Source organism: Lissotriton vulgaris, chromosome 1_2 (assembly GCF_964263255.1).
Source record: "Lissotriton vulgaris chromosome 1_2, aLisVul1.2, whole genome shotgun sequence".
NCBI lineage: Eukaryota > Metazoa > Chordata > Amphibia > Caudata > Salamandridae > Lissotriton > Lissotriton vulgaris.
Window position 1 is genome coordinate 307,192,267 of NC_141686.1, and position 17,919 is coordinate 307,210,185.

General features: G+C 50.2%; 1 protein-coding gene across 6 annotated transcripts in view; it reads left to right on the top strand.

Moving 5' to 3' along the window:
• Window positions 1-17,919, top strand: part of LOC147736573 (transmembrane protein 176B-like) — a 322,222-nt gene that overhangs the window by 148,464 nt on the left and 155,839 nt on the right. For all 6 annotated transcript variants that reach the window (XM_086953312.1, XM_086953313.1, XM_086953309.1 and 3 more), the window contains exon 2: window positions 7,062-7,166. In XM_086953312.1, the coding sequence (XP_086809438.1) occupies window positions 7,089-7,166 (78 nt within the window). In that variant the 5' untranslated portion in view covers window positions 7,062-7,088. The remainder of the gene's footprint in view (window positions 1-7,061; window positions 7,167-17,919) is intronic.

Sequence of the window (17,919 nt, forward strand, 5' to 3'; positions counted from 1 at the left end):
CGGAGGCAATAGATAAAGTATTTCTGAAACAGTTAAAACAGCAAACCGTTGAAACCACACAAAAATAATCCACACCAGGTTAGAACAAGCATTTGCAATGCAATAGGTCTCGCATTATTAAAGTTTGAGCTATTGGCATTGCTAAATAATGCAACACTAATAGCTTTTATTCATGTTTTACAAAAGAAAAACAAACAAAAAAAACCCAAGGTCATTTACAGTGTCAATAGCTCAAAATAATGCCAGTGCGAGACCTATTGCATTGTAAATGCTTGTTCTTAAACGGGTCTTCAGTTTGTTTCTGAGCTCAGCAGGCATAGCATTAGGGGTCAAATGCGAGAAGTCTTTACCCCCCCCCCCCCCAATCTAATCCTTTAGTAGTCACGCATTGGACGACCTTGGGGTCCTGCCGTGGGTGTAAGTTACCAGAAGGACCCCTTACCAATCAGGGTCCTTTCTGGTTAGTTCCCCTCTGCGCCGAGTGGAGCGCATTGAAGTTTATCCTGACCTCCACCGGAAGCCAGTGCAAGGAGGCAGATAACTTTTTGGGTTTCTGGAGGATAGTTCTTGCTGCCACATTTTGGACTATCTGGGGTGTCGTGAGCCCAAATCTAGGGAGTTCCCGTAGTCTGAGCAGGAAAGAGTCTGCAGCCTCTTGGTGGTATTTCCTATGATCAGAGTCCACTCCGCTGGTACCGCACTGGTATTTGATTCCGAGGGTTAGTCTATGGACAACAGCAGACGTGGCTGGAGAGAGAAACGGTTTGGATACCTGCTGGGATGGACTTTGTGAATTATGTGGGTGCTGCGGTTTTCACATAATTATGGGTTTGCTGTATTTGTCACATAATCCATCACCTGCTGCATAATTTGCAGATTTTACCCAAAAAAGTATGTTTCTATCTCTAATGATTCAAAAGTTACTAAAAATGCAGCCACATGTGTTGCCACACTGTGGAAGGGCCTTAGCAAAGGTTGGTTGGGAACCATTCTATTGCTTATTGCTATATGTGGGTGTTTAACTATTACTGATGAGGGGCAGCCTGTGCCCAGACAGGGTTAGCAAGTGTAAACATGACAAAGACAAGGAAGTACTTCTATTACAAAATTTGCTGTGTTATGCCACACAATTTGCCTTTTCTTGCAGCATAGTTTAGTCAACCCTGCCGCATAATTTGAGCTTCTCTTGCTGCATAATTCCAGTGGCCCTGATTCTGAGATGTTCAAAAGCTGCCCTGGTATGTAGCTAGTCAGAACCAGCAGTTGTTGACACAATGAAGGTGCCCGGCTTGGGTGAAGGAGCTTCCTGCAGTGGACTGAGCACCCTTCTCTGCTCCTTCCCGGACTCTGGCTTAACCTTTGTTTTCCGTTTATCTGCACCTTTGCCAATCTGTTCACTCTCGTTGCCCCTGCCACTGCTGCTGAAAACAGAATCCACGTGCTTCGGTCTGTGTTTTACTAACCCACAGTCCATGTTTGCCACACTCCGCCAATTCTTGTGTCTTAACTCATCTATGCAGTTTGTATGTATTTAATGACGTGTGGGACTACAGGTCCCAGAATCCACTGTTCTGTTGGCTACAACCCCGCGGAAGGCTCAAGGTACCGCTTACGCCACGGGGCCAGTTGCCAGCTCTGCACAAGTGAGGACTTTAGGCCTACTTCCAAGGGTTCAGGTCTGGGGTAGCAGCACTTGGCAGGGCAGATTCACAGATGGTCGAGTCCAGGTGCAAGTTGGTTGGAAGTCTTTTCTGTCCCTGAGACGTCAGAAAACGGGACACCAATTTAGCTGGTCCTTGGAATCACTCTGGATTCAATAGATGTAAGTCCAGTCTAGGGGGCAAGAGGTTAGCACAGCAAAGCAGGAGTCTAGCAGAGTGGCAGTCCATGTAGCAGTACAGAAGTCCTTCTTCCTGGCAGAGTATCCGCAGCTCCAGAAGTGTACTGAAGTGGTGGAGTCTGAGGTCCTGTATTTATGTTTAGGTGCCTTGGTTCTGAAAGGTGGGAGAAGCTTCTAGGCAGTGGCTTTGAAGCACAGGAAATCCCATTCCTCGGTGCGCCAAGCTGGCTGGAAAGGCAATACAGTAATATTTTAGGACTTATCAATTAAAATCCAACTTTACCTTTTGGTTGTGATTTTAAATTGTGAGTCCAGAGACCCCAAACTCAAAATATCCATCTTTCCCCAATTAAAAATGACACTTATAAAATCTAATAAGGTAATCCCAATGTAAACCGATGGGAGAGATAGGCTTGCCATAGTGAACAACAAATGTAATAGTTTTTCACTAACAGGACATGTGAAACCTAAGAGTACCTGTTCAACTCTTGAAATAAAGCAAACACAGAGATTATTGTCAGAGCGCTGACATGTTTAAAACACTCTCCCCCAGTCACAGATCTGAGTTTAATCCGTCATCGTTCTTTAGCTCACTTCGCCACCCCAGTTCAGATCCAGCTATATGCACATCAGTCTTGACCCTGTCTCTCATGGGAACAGTCCAGCCCGAACTGCCAAGCCAGGTATTCCCCGAACTGAAAACAAGCATCCTGGAACCAGTTTCTGGCTAACACCCTTCATCAGCCAGGCTAGCTTGAATCCAGTGGCAAAGTGAGCAGTCAATCAGGGATTTGTGAAGCACACTACTCACCCGTGAAGGCCCCCAAGGCTCGGGGGGGGGGGGGGGTTGCAGCTTTGAGTCACCTGAAGAGCCAAGTCTTGAGGCTCTTCCTGAAGTTGTGCAGAGTGGAGGAGTGTCTGATGTTGATTGGGAGCTGGTTCCAGGTCTTTGCTGTGATGTAGGAGAAGGCTCTTTCACCTGGTCTGGCTCTGCGGATGCATGGGGTTTCGGCAAGGTCAGTGGACCAGAGGTTTCTCTTGGGTACGCGGAAGGAGACTCTTTGGGTAAGGTATTGGGGTCCGGTGTTGTGAAGGGATTTGTAGGCATGAGTGAGTAGCTTGAAGCTTACACTCTTCTCGACAGGGACCCAGTGGAGGTCTCGCAGGTGCTGGGTGATGTGTTCATGTTGTGGTATGCCGAGGGCGAGTCTGGCTGTGGTGTTCTGGATGGTCTAGAGTTTGGGAGCAGGGATTTGTTGATTCCAGCTTAGAGGGCATTACCGTAATCCAGTCTGCTTGTTAGGAGTCTGTGGGTGACTGTCATTCTGGCCTCGGGGGTTGGGGGGGATCCATTTGAAGGTCTTGCAGAGGGTGTTGAAGCAAGTGGAGGCGACGGCGTTGATCTGTTGGGTCATGGTGTGGGAGGAGTTGAGTATGATGCCGATGTTCTGGTCGTTGTCCGTATGAGTCGAGGGAGGGGGATTGTTGCAGAGGGCGGTTGGCCACCAGGTGGTGGTCCATGCTGAGGGAATCGGTCCAAGGATTTCTGTCTTCTCCGAGCTGAGCTTCAGACAGCTGCTGCTCATCCAGGATGCTAAGTTTTTCATTCCTTCCTTGAAGCTGAGTCTGGTGGTGTTTGGATCCTTTGTGAGGGAGAGGATAAGCTGGGTGTCGTTGATGTAGGATACTATGCTGAGTCCATGATGTCTGACAATGGCGGCGAGGGGGGCTATGTAGATGTTGAAGACTGTGGGGCTGAGCGATGATCCTTGGGGTACTCTGCAGTTGATCTCTGTGGGTTCGGAGAGGAAGGGTCGGAGTCTGATTCTTTGGGTTCGGCCAGTGAGAAAGGAGCGGATCCAGTCGAGGGCAGTTCCCTGTATGCCGGCATCGTGGAGTCCTGTGGTGGGCGTGTGATGAGAGACAGTGTCGAAGTCAAAGAGGTCTTGTACGATGAGGGCAGCGGTGTGGCCCTGGTCGAGGAGAGTGCCGATGTCGTCTGTGGCGAGTAGTGCTGTCTCGGTGCTGTGCTTGCTGGGGTATATGGATTGTGAAGGGTCGAGGATGTAGTTGTCTTTGATGAAGTTCGTTAGCTGGATGTTGACGAGCAAGGGACCCAACTTGGGGCAAACATAGCCAACACAAGGAGATGATGGACGGAGCGCTGAAACTTTTCAGGCTCCGAACTGGGGTGGCGAAGTGTGCTAAAGAACGATGATGGATTCAACCTAGATCTGTGACTGGGGGTGAGTGTCTGAAAACTTTCAGCGCTCTGTCCATCATCTCTCTGTGTTTAACTATTGAAATACCCTACCTTAGGGGCGACATATGTATTAACAAACATTGGCATAGCCAATAGGTCTCGCCTTTGGGACCTTTCATAAGTGTTTAGTTATCCAGCACAATATCCTTGGTGCAACAACATCAACTGTTGCATGGCTAAACACTTAAGGTCCCAAAGGCGAGACCTATTGGCTATGCCAATAGGCCTCACCTTTTAATATGCAGACATTTACAAATTGGGTTTGCTGATGCTTGTTAGCTTTAGTCAAAGGGTAATTATACTGTGTTTTAACTTGCAAAGTATCATCCTTGCCACCCGCTTATTCTGTATCCTACTCTCCTCCACCAATCTATATATGCCATGTTAGTAGTGTCATTTTAGATGGAGCCATCGCGGCCAGTATTGAGGGGACTCCATGCCCCAGAATCCCACACTGCTTGTCCTGGAAAAGGTGCTGTAACAAGCTTAAGTGTCCACGCATTCCCGCGACGTGGGACACCACAACCATCGCGGCCAGTATATGGGGACTCGAAGCCCACACTGCTTGTCCTGGAAAAGGTGCTGTAACAAGCTTAAGTGTCCACGCATTCCCGCGACGTGGGACACCACAACCTTTGCGGCCAGTATCGAGGGGACTCCAAACCCGAGAAGCCCACACTGCTTGTCCTGGAGGAAATTTGCCAATTCATTTCCATCGAGCGAGAGCTTTCTCAAGGGACCACCATAGCATCAGGGGCATGTGGCGTCCATAGGAGAAGCAGAGGGTGTTTCTTTCTTGCTTGGGCATAGCTTATTTACTTTAAGCGAGTTAGTAAGTGTTCTTGTTCACAATGTTAATGACCACAAATGCTATTTGATTATATGCTGATGTCGGCTTAGAGTATTATGGTTAAAATGCGATAATCACATTGATCACTAAAATATTTCAAGACTAGGCTTAGAGCTGCAATTTAAGTAGTCCCAGGTCACTGTTCGTTTATTATTATCTAAACTTCAAATTATGTGGTTTTAACAAAAAGCGACCAACAGTACCAATTTATAGAGGAGATTTTCCATCGCAATTTTTCTCCATCAAAAGATTTTCAACAAAAATCGCGTGATCCCTGAAGACTCCACTTTCCTGGCAGGCTTATCAAGACTCTACAGAAACACTTTCCAGAGTGACTTTTGCCTTTGTAGTACTTTATTCGATAAGAAGTTTATCATAAAAGTAAGTACAATTTCATTTGTAAAATATTAAAAATACAGAGAGAATGTATACAGTTAAAAGACCATAAGGCATAAAATGCAGTGAAAGGCTTTCCATAATCAACCAGATTAATTAGTCGTTGTTTACTAGCTTATTTTCAGCTGGATAAGTTTTGAACGAATCTGCCAGGCTCTTCCCAAGTACTTTGCTAATCCACAAATGACCATCATAGAGGTTGTGTCCGTTCTCAAAATCCGAAGGGCCATCATGCAATGTCTCACTCCTAGTTCTCTGCATACAGGTTTCAGCCATTTCTTTCTGGCTCCCCTATATGCGCTGCAAGTAAACAGAAAATGTGCTAGGGACTCGGTGGGATTGGTACATCCTGGGCAAGAAGCTTGGTGGTACACAGAAGATTTCCAGCGTTTGGTGAATTCGTTCAGCGGGAGTGTCCCATACCTCAGTTTTAGGTAGAGGGTTCTATCACTAGGTGTTTTAATGAAGTCTAAAAAGGGTTCCAGCTTCTTCTCCGGTTTATGTTCTAGAAACTGGTCGGTTAAAGTGCTCCATCTAGTGTCTTTTAGATCCTTGCCTTGCACCCAACCCCAAAACATTTTCTTGACCGTTTCTTTCGGAGGGGGGGACTGGGATAGCCACACTTCGCTCAGCCCTAGATTGTTAACCAACTCCTTCAGTTTGTTCAGCCATACAATTTTCTTTGATCCATTCAAATTGATTAGTTCATCGAGTACTGCAGCATAGCTTGCCAACTCTGGTGTCCTTCTTAGACGCACCCAGCACAACAATGGGCGAAGGTAAACTATGTCTTTAATGGATCGCCGCCCCATGTCGTGTAGAAGTGGTTTTAAAGGGGTAGACTGTGGGAGGCCAACTAGATCTCTTAGAAACTTATTCTCTGCTTTAACTAGGCCTGCAGTCTCATCAAAACCCCATAGTTCGGACCCATATACTGCGGCGGCCAGAGCCTTCCCATCGTAAACTGCTAAAGCGGGGGCAATGGGTCTGCTGTAGGAAGCTCGATCTCTTGAGATGGCCCCTGGAACTCTTTTGAGGTTTAAAACCATTTTGGCTACATGGTTGTCCCATTTCATTCTTTGATTGACCCTTACTCCCAGGTAGTCAAAAGCATCCACCTCCTCAAGCATGGTTCCGTTAAGGGTAACGTTGATCTTTCTAAGTTTTTTTTTTGTCTGGGATAGTACCATCAGTTTGGTTTTGGTTGTGTTGATGGTTAAGCCTCGTTCTTCGCAGAACAGATGGAACCTGTCTAGGAGTTTCTGGAGGCCAGAGGGGGTTTTAGACATCAGGAGGGTGTCGTCCGTGAAAAGGAGGGTCGGTGTTTTTTCTCCCGCCATTTTCAACAAAAATAGCGTGATCCCTGAAGACTCCACTTTCCTGGCAGGCTTATCAAGACTCTACAGAAACACTTTCCAGAGTGACTTTTGCCCCATTTGCCCCCTCCTTACGCTTCCAGCAATACCATTTTGAAACAATCTGAAGTACATGTAAGTACGGTGCGCCACAAGGCAATACATGAAATAAAACAAAGAAATTAAAGCCTTCTAATGCCATGATTAGTCAAAGGCTTCCTAAACAAACGGGCACTGTCGCCGACTTCGCACCGATGCACAATGCACTGCTGCAAAGGGTGCTGTGCATTTGCAAGGGTCCTTTAATGTCACTCTTAGTGGACTGGCACCCATAACGTCCGCTTTTATCTCTTTCAGAACCAGTACAAGGCGGATCTGAACTCGATGGAAGGAGTTGGGGGGATGGCTGCTGAGTCCTTGACGATGGAGCAGGCAAAGAAAGCGGGAGAACTCAATGACAAGGTGAGACGTGTGACAGCTCGTTAAAGACTCGACCGGCTGCATAATGCGCGGACGGCTCCGCTGTGAAAATGTACATACAGTGCACTGACCAAGTAAAGAGCGGGATGGGTCTGGCATTCACAGGCATGCAAACGCACACTCCCCACTAACGAAAGCACCTACTGTTATTTTGAGGGAATACTCATACACCGCGTTATCCTGACAGCCCCTGGGTCAAGAAGGAGATTTGTGCAATGGATGGCTGCATGAGTGAAGACTCGAACCCGTCCTCTGGTTCATAACTTGAGAGCGAAACCCCAGAGTGCATGTACGCACATACAGATCAACACACAGACACACATGAACAACAGTGACACGTGAACAACAGTGGCACGTGACCGTAGAGCATAAGTAATCCATTGCCACATAATTATTTGAGCGATGTGCTGATCTTAAGCAACAGGAATAAAGTTGATGAGAAAATTATTTACCAGCTTCCTCGTCACATCATTTTGAAGCTCCAATGGCATGAGGGGGTGTAGGGAGGAGGTAGCTGCGGCCCAGGAGACGGAGCGAAGAGGAGCTGCTCGGAATGGGAAGCAGTTAGTAAGATAGGAGTTGCACAGCATCGTGCAAGAAGTAAATGTTATGTTAATATTTATTTATAGAGCGCACGTACACCCGTAGGTTTCATAGCGCTAGTGTCAAAGGCCCAGATACCACCCCTATATGTAGGTCTTCTTGAATAACCACGTTTTCAGGGACTTCCTGAAGGCCAAAAGATTGTCACAATTCCTGAGTGAGATGGGAATGGAGTTCCAGAGGGTAGCCGCCAGAAAGGAGAAGCAGCATCCTCCTTGCCTTTTCCTATTAAAAGAAGGGATGGGTACCAGACTGAGATGGGCAGAGCGTAAGTTGCACTGGGGTTTATAAACAGTTAACATCTGTCTAACAAATTTGGGGCCGTTGCCATGCAGAGCTTTAAAGGCATTGCAACCGGTCTTAAAGGCAATCCTTTGGGCCATCGGTAACCAGTGAAGTTTTTCACAAACCAGGTCTGGCTGACTACCATTTGGGTTGTTTCCAGATGAGTCTTGCCGCCTGATTTCTGACCATCTGGAGTCGTTTCAACAATCCGGCTGGAAGCCCAAGGTACAGGACGTTCGAGAAGTCCAGGCGGGAGAGTAAGTAAAGGCGGGTTTACGAGCACTGATCTGCAGCGAGTGAATGACGTCACTGGAGTGCTTTATAGTATGGTGCTGGACTCGGTAGTTAATAGTTCCAGTTACTGGCTTAAGTCTGTAGGTTTAGCTGATGCGTATGAACTGCGAAATTTTTAACTACGCAGATGATACCCAGCTATTAGTCTGGCTGGATGACACCAAAGAGGTCCAGGAATCGGCGAGGAACTTGCTCAGCTTCACGGTCAACTGGATGACCAACAATTTGTTGAAAGTGAATGCTGACAAAACGGAGGTGCTGGTGATCAGCAACAAAGAGGACCCCTGGAGTGACCTGTACTGGCCTCCAGAATTGGGCACCACCCGTCTCCTGGCACTGTAGTAAAAAGCTTAGGGCTTAGGATTGACGTGGATCTTTCAATGGCCCCTCAAGTTTCTGCTGTCGTCGGATCCTGTATTGGTGTTCTGAGGCAACTACGAAAATTAGACCCCATTTTATCTGCCACCACCCTGCAATCAGTCGTATCTGTCACAGTTATCTCAAGAATCGACTATGGCAATGCTTTGTATCTTGGCCTGCCACAGAAGCTGCTGAGGAAGCTGCAGGTAATACAGAATGATGCAGCCAGGTTGATTCACTCCCTGCCCAGAAACTCGCATGCAACCCCCCCTGCTTCAGAAGCTGCACTGGCTTCCAGTGAAATTTCGAGTCCAGTTCAAATGTCTCTGTGTGGCCCATAAGGCACTTTTTGGAAAAGCCCCAGAGTACATTAAACAACGTTTGAAGAGATATATTCCTGGAAGACCCTTGCGCTCTGGAACAATCTCCAATTTGATTCAACCTCGGTTTAAATTAAAAACCAAAGGAGGCAGGGCCCTGTCTGTGCTTCTTCCACAACTGTGGAATGAGCTCCCGCCCACCCTGAAGGAGGAATCACAGCTTTTACCCTTCAGAAAGAAACTAAAAACCCATATTTTCAGGAAGGCTTTTATGACAGTCTAGGCGGTAGAACAGCTGAGGGTTTTTCAAGGGCATCAGTGTGTTATGATTTTTCTGTTAAGCGCTTAGAGACCGGCGGTGATAGGCGCTATATAAATACTCCTAACATAAACATAACAACATAAACATTACAGTAAAGGTGCCTGGTCCAGAATATTCTTAAAGATTTACAAGAAGGCAACAACTGCGTGTTATAACAAGCGCTGGTCAAATGCCGCACCCAGCACACAAAAAAAACAAACAGGCGAGTGCTGCGCGCCGTGCACGCTGCACTAATTAACAAGCAGCCGCTGTTTTCGGGAGTGGTGCGTACGCGTGCACTCTTCGATATTTAAGCACTGCACTCGTGCTTGTGGCGTGCCCTGCTCGCTCCCGCAAGGTGAATGCCGCCACAAGCACGAGTGTGTGCTTGAAAATGAGCAGAGCAACGGCTAAAAGCCCTCCTATGTAGCGCATGTGCGCTGTGTAGGCGAGACCCAAAAAAGGAAGGTTTGAGCCTAGCATGAGGGTCATGTTGCCAGGTCGAAATGGCATTTTATAACTGCAAACAGGCTCTGTAATGGTAGACCATGGACCTGTTGACAGGGCTACTTCAGTGGATGACCTAATCAGTGCTGCATGCCCACTAGGAGCTTTTAATTACAGGCCCTGAGCACATGTAGTGCACTTTACTAGGGGCGTATAAGTAAATTTAATATATCCATTACGGATAAGCCAATATTACCATGTTTTAAGTAGGGAACACATGTGCTTTAGCACTGGTTAGTAGTAGTAAAAGTGTCCAGAGTCCTAAAGCCTACAAAAACAAGGTCATAAAAAGAGGAGGAGGAAGGCAAAAAGTTTGGGGTGACCCTACAGAAAGGAACATTTCCAACACTACCCCTGTCCTGCCTAAAGCCAGGGTAGACCAATCATTACCTTGATGGACTTCCCTGCCCGCGGCCAGACGGGCTGTAGTGGGCACCATGTGTTTTACAAGTGGACTGGAAGGGTGGGGGTGGTTTTCAGCCAGTAGGGGCCGGTTTTGTTACTGGGGGCCAGGTTTGCAGCAGTAACGGAAGCAGCACTGCTGCCTCTTTTGACTGCGACCCTGCCCCTATTCAGGTGGTGGTACCCACAGACTGGTCACTCAGCCCAGTGTCTGCCCCCAGAGGCTGAACTGGAGATCAATGCATGCTCTCCCTCAGCCTGTTCCTAGCTCTGGGGTCCTGTACCCAAGGCTTTAAGTGGGATGAAAAAACTGTGGGGTGTCTCAAAGGGGCGTGGCCAGTGTTATTAGGGGCGTGGCTTTAAATTACTTAGGCTAAAAATCTTTGTTTATCATAGTGTGCAGCCCCACTTGTACTTTGCTGTGCCTGTTTCTGTCATTACATCCATTCCAGATATGTGGTACAACAAGTAACATCATACCTACAACAAGTCAGGACTATTGGCTTTGTCAACGGTTATTAGTTGCAGAAGATAAATAAGCTACAACTATGGCTTGTTGCAATTAATATTGAAAAAGCTTCCAATTAAAGCCCTGGTGACCCTACCACAATGTTGCTGCTCTTGCGTTTCGGAAAGGGAAGGGAAATCCAGAGAGAAAATGAGTCCCTTTAAAGGATTTCCCTTCCCACACAACGCTCACCTAGTGAGAAGTGAGTAGTATGGGCAGCGCACATCGATGTGCCTGCTGTCTCGAAACGGGTCTCAATCGGGCTGTTTTGCGCCCTGGCACTTTTTTCCGGACTGCAGTGACAGCAAACTGCTGTCACTGTAGTCCAGAAAAAAACAGGACCGCCTGTGCCAGGGCTCAAAACAGAGCCCGATAGAGACCCGTTTCGAGGCCCCTTTAAAAAAAACTGCCAGTGCTCAGACCCCTTGAGACCCAGCCCACTTAAAGCCTTGCCTGTACCCTTTGTTTGTGAGTGGTACTCCCAGAAAACTGAACTGTTAGGACACCTGAGGGGGCTGCCCCTTCCTCTTCCCCTGACACCAGTGGCAACTCATTCCCCAAAATGCAGTCTGTGGGCATCTGGGGACTAACTATGACCCTCCCCTGGGTCACCTCCATACCCAACTCTATGGATACCAGGGCCATTGGGAGGAAGAAATCCTGCCCCTGGGCTGGAGGTACCCAACATATCTGACCGGTGTACTACTCTGGGGCAACTAGCTTTTCCACAACCATGGTCCGGCTACCCCGCTGTCCCTCAGAGCAGTGACTGGGACCCAATTCTCTTTCACCTGCTGGAAGTGATGACTCTCACCCTCCGGGGTCACCAACTCACCCTCTGAGTCCACCTCCCAACTGAGGGATATCGCTGCATGGTATGTGACCTGCCCCTGGAGACGACTACTACGCCGGTTCTCGTGGTGTAGTGGACTAGTGCGCCAACTGAAGGGGCCAGTGTTTGCTCTTATGGTCACAGGTTCAAATCCCAGCAGGTACACTCCGCATTTCATCCTTCCGAGATCAATAAAATAAGTACCATTGAGCTGGGAAACAATAAACATCATGTTATTCGGCACCAAGATACCCTTGTGTGTGAACCTGCGCTTTACAAATGCACATTATGCTCCTTACCCCTAAGGACACGTTGACCACCCCTATAGAGGTACCACCAGTGGGCGCTTTCGTGGGACATAGTCACCTCAGGGCTACAGAACATTCCCCCGCCCCCACATACCCAAACCCGCAAAGGAAACACAGACAATTAGAAGTTTGGGTAAAAATTGCTGCAGGATTTATTTACATACAACATATGTAAAGATGGTGGGTTAGCTTACGGGCGATCCAGGACAGGCCGCATTCTCGCCACCTGCCCGCCTGTTTGAGCCAAACAGCACAGTGGCGAACCACCCAACTGCTGTATAATAGAATTAATTACTGACACACCCATTGCTGGGCGTGACTAGGCAAACCCCCGGTTGCACAGGCCCACAACCGCCCGAAGGACTACTGGGGCGCCGACACGAATTCCTGCACCTCCCGTGAGGTTACAGGTTAGGCTCTGGCACCCCTATGTGCCCGCTGAAGTACATCATTTGCACCTCTCTTCTTCCGGATCGCCCCGTAACTCCGCCTGCAACGAAAAACAAACACATTAAAACGCCCCCCAACCCCAACTACTGACACTCTGGGTAAGAGGAAGGGAGGGAAAAGAGTGTCCCGCAAGTTCACGACGGCGTCTGGGCGGCAAAGAGGCTCTGCAGAAGGGCACCGTGGCATAAGTACCCTGGAAGCCCCTCCCCGCCGCCCGGACGAGATTCACGGCCAGCCGCCTCCTCCAACCGGTGAGGCGGATGTACCGGACATACAGCTGGGGGCGGGACCGCCCTCCGTGACTAGGTGCCCGCCCTCTTAATGGCCACTGCGTGGCCTCGGGCAGGCGCATAGTCACCTCAGGGCTACAGAACATTCCCCCGCCCCCACATACCCAAACCCGCAAAGGAAACACAGACAATTAGAAGTTTGGGTAAAAATTGCTGCAGGATTTATTTACATACAACATATGTAAAGATGGTGGGTTAGCTTACGGGCGATCCAGGACAGGCCGCATTCTCGCCACCTGCCCGCCTGTTTGAGCCAAACAGCACAGTGGCGAACCACCCAACTGCTGTATAATAGAATTAATTACTGACACACCCATTGCTGGGCGTGACTAGGCAAACCCCCGGTTGCACAGGCCCACAACCGCCCGAAGGACTACTGGGGCGCCGACACGAATTCCTGCACCTCCCGTGAGGTTACAGGTTAGGCTCTGGCACCCCTATGTGCCCGCTGAAGTACATCATTTGCACCTCTCTTCTTCCGGATCGCCCCGTAACTCCGCCTGCAACGAAAAACAAACACATTAAAACGCCCCCCAACCCCAACTACTGACACTCTGGGTAAGAGGAAGGGAGGGAAAAGAGTGTCCCGCAAGTTCACGACGGCGTCTGGGCGGCAAAGAGGCTCTGCAGAAGGGCACCGTGGCATAAGTACCCTGGAAGCCCCTCCCCGCCGCCCGGACGAGATTCACGGCCAGCCGCCTCCTCCAACCGGTGAGGCGGATGTACCGGACATACAGCTGGGGGCGGGACCGCCCTCCGTGACTAGGTGCCCGCCCTCTTAATGGCCACTGCGTGGCCTCGGGCAGGCGCATAGTCACCTCAGGGCTACAGAACATTCCCCCGCCCCCACATACCCAAACCCGCAAAGGAAACACAGACAATTAGAAGTTTGGGTAAAAATTGCTGCAGGATTTATTTACATACAACATATGTAAAGATGGTGGGTTAGCTTACGGGCGATCCAGGACAGGCCGCATTCTCGCCACCTGCCCGCCTGTTTGAGCCAAACAGCACAGTGGCGAACCACCCAACTGCTGTATAATAGAATTAATTACTGACACACTCATTGCTGGGCGTGACTAGGCAAACCCCCGGTTGCACAGGCCCACAACCGCCCGAAGGACTACTGGGGCGCCGACACGAATTCCTGCACCTCCCGTGAGGTTACAGGTTAGGCTCTGGCACCCCTATGTGCCCGCTGAAGTACATCATTTGCACCTCTCTTCTTCCGGATCGCCCCGTAACTCCGCCACAGCCTGTGCGGTGGTAACCGCTGCCGCACAGGCCCCCCACCATTGTTACCTATTCTACCTGCAACCTCTGCTCATGAGTGCTTCTTTTAAGTCCAGCAGGAAGAGGTCTAAGCCTACAGGCGTGAGGTGAACACCATCCTCCTCGAAGTACCCCTTCACCTTTTCCTGAATCAAATCATGTTTAATGAAACCCAGCCCTCTGCGCTGCGTACATTTTTTCATGGCCACATTTATGCGCCTTCTTGCTCTCTCGATTGCCTCGCTGGACTTAGCACCCCGCCAGTGTCTCCTAGGCACTATTTCGGACCACCAGACCTCGCAGTCACGCAACAGGCTGCCAATGATACCCAGGTCGGTTTTCATTTTGAGAAGTAGAGCGGATTTCCCCACGGAGGTAATGTCATTGCCACCCAGGTGGATCATTAAATGATGGGGAAGAGGTCCACCCTGGGCAAGGGCCTCCCGCAGTCGAAAGAGTAGGCTATGCCAACGCATGCCCGGGAATCCCAACCACACGCATTCTATCTCTGAAAAGGTGCCAGTCCACTGCGTGATGGCAGCCCATCGTGCCAATCTGCTGACCATAGAGTGCCCCAAGACCCACACACGTGAACCTGTCAAAGAAAGACGCGATATGTTCAAGGGTGTTTATTCAAAATTTCACATGTTATACACAAATATCACGAAGCACAGCAAACAAAATCAACACAAAACTGAAATGGGATCAAGGCCTAACATAACGCCTATAACAAGCTGATTCCCAGCGCCCCACCGACTGTACCTGCCCTGGAGACATCCCAGCGCGGAAGGCCGATGTGGCCGCCCCTATACGGAAGGAGTGACTAGAGAACTTCTTCCCTTGAACCAACAAACCAGCCCTGTCAAGGCAAGCCAACATGATCTTGTCCATCTGGTATTTCGTTAAGGGGCTGAGGTCGGCATGCACTAGGAGGTAACCCGGCCCAGCAGGGCGCAATGCGAGGAAGGCTCGTAGGACTGCCACTGGGCAGAAACGAAAATCCCCAAGGGGGGAGAGTCTAATAAGAGACCCTTTACCAGACTGATCTGTCTTAGACCTCCTCAGCGTAATAGACAACCCACCCTCGAAATTAATATCCTCCACACCCAGAGCATCCCGAGAGGTATCAGACTTGGAACGAGCCACTAGCTCACTACTCCTAAAAGCGCAGAAGAAAGCTAGGACAAAGGCAGCAGAAAAAAGGGCCGCCTCATACCGAGAGTGCACAACTGCCTGCAACACCTGTAACATGGCCTGGAGAGAAGGGAAATCAATGGGAGACCTGTCATCCGGGGCCCTAGGATCCTCCCGCGCCCAACCTTTCAAGGCGGCCCTAATCACAAAGGACGAGGTGGGATCCTGCCCCCCACCCAATCTAGCCTCATGACCAATGGCCGCTAGGTGGCCGCAAACCCAGGAATGCGATCTCTTCTGCTTCTTGGCCCATACTATAAAGGCATGAACTCTCTTCTCTATTGGCCACGCTTGCAAACCCAGGTCAGAGATAACTTTAGTGAACGTAGCACGGTGACTTGCGTAGCGTTTACGTGTACTCAACGCTAAGGATTTCTCTCCTAGTTCCCTCATGTGCTGCTCCACTCCAAGATGTGCCAAAGCCTTGGCGCAAAGGGGGTCATCTCCTCTCTCGCCTGAGGGCAAGCTGCCCGGAAACGATCCAGCTGCAAACGAGAGAGAGCGTCAGCTGCGACATTGGTGACCCCTGCAATGTGTCTGGCTCTAAATTCAACATTGCAATACAGGCACCTGCTACCCAATTCCCGAAGTAGAGACAGCACTAAGGGGCAGCTGGCAGACAACCCGTTGATAGCCTGTACCACCGCCATGTTATCTGACCAAAACAAGACCTTTCTGTTAGACAGGACCTCCGGCCATAGGTGTAGGGAAATGACAATGGGGAAGAGTTCCAGGACAGCAATGTTAGTAGTAATACCCCGCTTGCGCCAAGAATTGGGCCAACCCTGCGCGCACCACTGCTCTCCCAGAATGGCCCCGAAGCCCTCGCGGCCCGAGGCGTCCGTGAACATGTTCAACTCAGGACTCTCCACCCACGGGGACCTCCACATCACAGTCCCATTAAAATCTGACAAGAAAACATCCCACATCTGCAGATCCTTCTTGAGACCAGAGGTCAACCTGACAAAATGGTACTGTTTGTTAATCTTAGCGGTAGCCTTGGCTAAGCGTCTTGCAAAGACGCGCCCCACAGGAATCACTCTAGCAGCAAAATTTAGTTTACCTAGCAGGCTCTGAATGACCCCCAGAGGTACTTTGTCTCTGCCTAGCAAAGCTTGAATGTCATTCTTCAAGGCCACCACCTTCTCTGCCGGGAGACGAGACACTCCCTGGACCGTGTCAAGCTCAATCCCCAGGAAGGACAGCACCTGAGCAGGGCCCTCGGTCTTACCTGGCGCCAGTGGCACACCCAAGCGACTTGCAAGCTCAATAAAACAGTCCAGGCCCTCCTGACACTCCTGCGTGCCCTCCCTCCCAATGAAAAGGAAATCATCTAGGTAGTGAGACACTGCTGCCACTTTATATTCCTCTGTGAGGGCCCACTGAAGGAAGGTGCTGAAGGCTTCAAAGAAGGCACACGAGACAGCGCAACCCATTGGCATACACTTGTCGAAGTAGTATCCCCCCTTCCACTTGAAGCCCAAGAGGTGCTGGCTGTCAGGATGGACCGGTAACAAACGGAAAGCTGCCTCTATATCTGCCTTAGCCAGCCAGGCCCCCTCCCCTGCCCTCCTCACTAAGTCTATGGCCATGTCAAGGGAACAGTAAGAGACAGAGCAGGCCGCCTCGGGAAGCCAGGAGTTGACAGAGTTCCCCTCTGGGAAGGACAAGTTATGTATCAACCTGAAAGCCCAGGTTCTTTTTTAGGGACAACACCCAAAGGGGACACGACAAAGTCGCGGAACTCGCAATCATACAAGTACCACCCCATCCCCGATGTTGCTTCCGCTTCGTTAATTATTACACTATTGTATTGGAAAAGACCCTTCGCCTGCTCTGGGAAACGCTCAGTTATGACAGCCGCCAGGATGGCAAATGCCTGGCGCCAGTTTTTTATTGTCTTCTCGGGCCAGGTTTGGAAGCGTGCTTTCTTTTCTTCGTCCTTCGACCCCATCCTTCTCACATCCACCCCATCCGCCCCCAGCATGAGGAGCGAGAAAATGTCTATGAATTCCCTCCGCCAAATGCCCTCCTTAGCCGCCTGAGGGACTTGCCAGGCCAGGGAACATTTGCCAGACAGAAGAGGTGCCATAGTCATCAGAACTGTGGGCGCGGGGATGGACACCACAGCTGTCGGAGGGGCCACAGAACTGACAGCTGGCAAGGGTGGAGGAGCGGCAGATGCACCCACCTGGGGCTGGACTGGGACCACCACGGGCGAGAGGGCCTCCTGGGACACACTCTGCGCCGGCGGCAAAACCAGTGGGAGAGGCGCTCCAGTCACCAGACTGGGAGGAGAGCTGACCAGAGGAACAATAGGAACATTGATGGGACCAGCATTATCCCCCCCTTGGGCAGAAGTACCTCCCCACACTTGCACCACGACTGCCTCCCCGGCGGAAGGAAAAGGGGCCACTGCTGGCAGTGGCAAAATCTCAGATTGCATTGAAACAGGTGACCGTGCCTGGGCAGGGCACAAACTGGCTCTTATTTCCGACATAAAAGACGCCAGTGAGTCTGTAATCTTACCCAGATCTTCCCGGGTAGCGAATTCCGCACTAGAAGCCGCCATGCGAGGGGGCGAGGGAGGGCACACCCGGACCACCGCAGGGGGGGATGCCGGGGCGTGCACTATCACATTCCTGACCGGGTCAGCCGCCCTGGTCTTAGAGGGGGGTTCCGCTGGGAAGTCTTGACTGTTGGCTTCCTCGTGCGCTTGGACCTCACTGTGGCTGTGTCTTCTGCCACCTCTATTTCAGTTATTTGTGGGGCGGGGCCGGCCCCGGTGCTTTAGGGGGGTTGGCTAGTA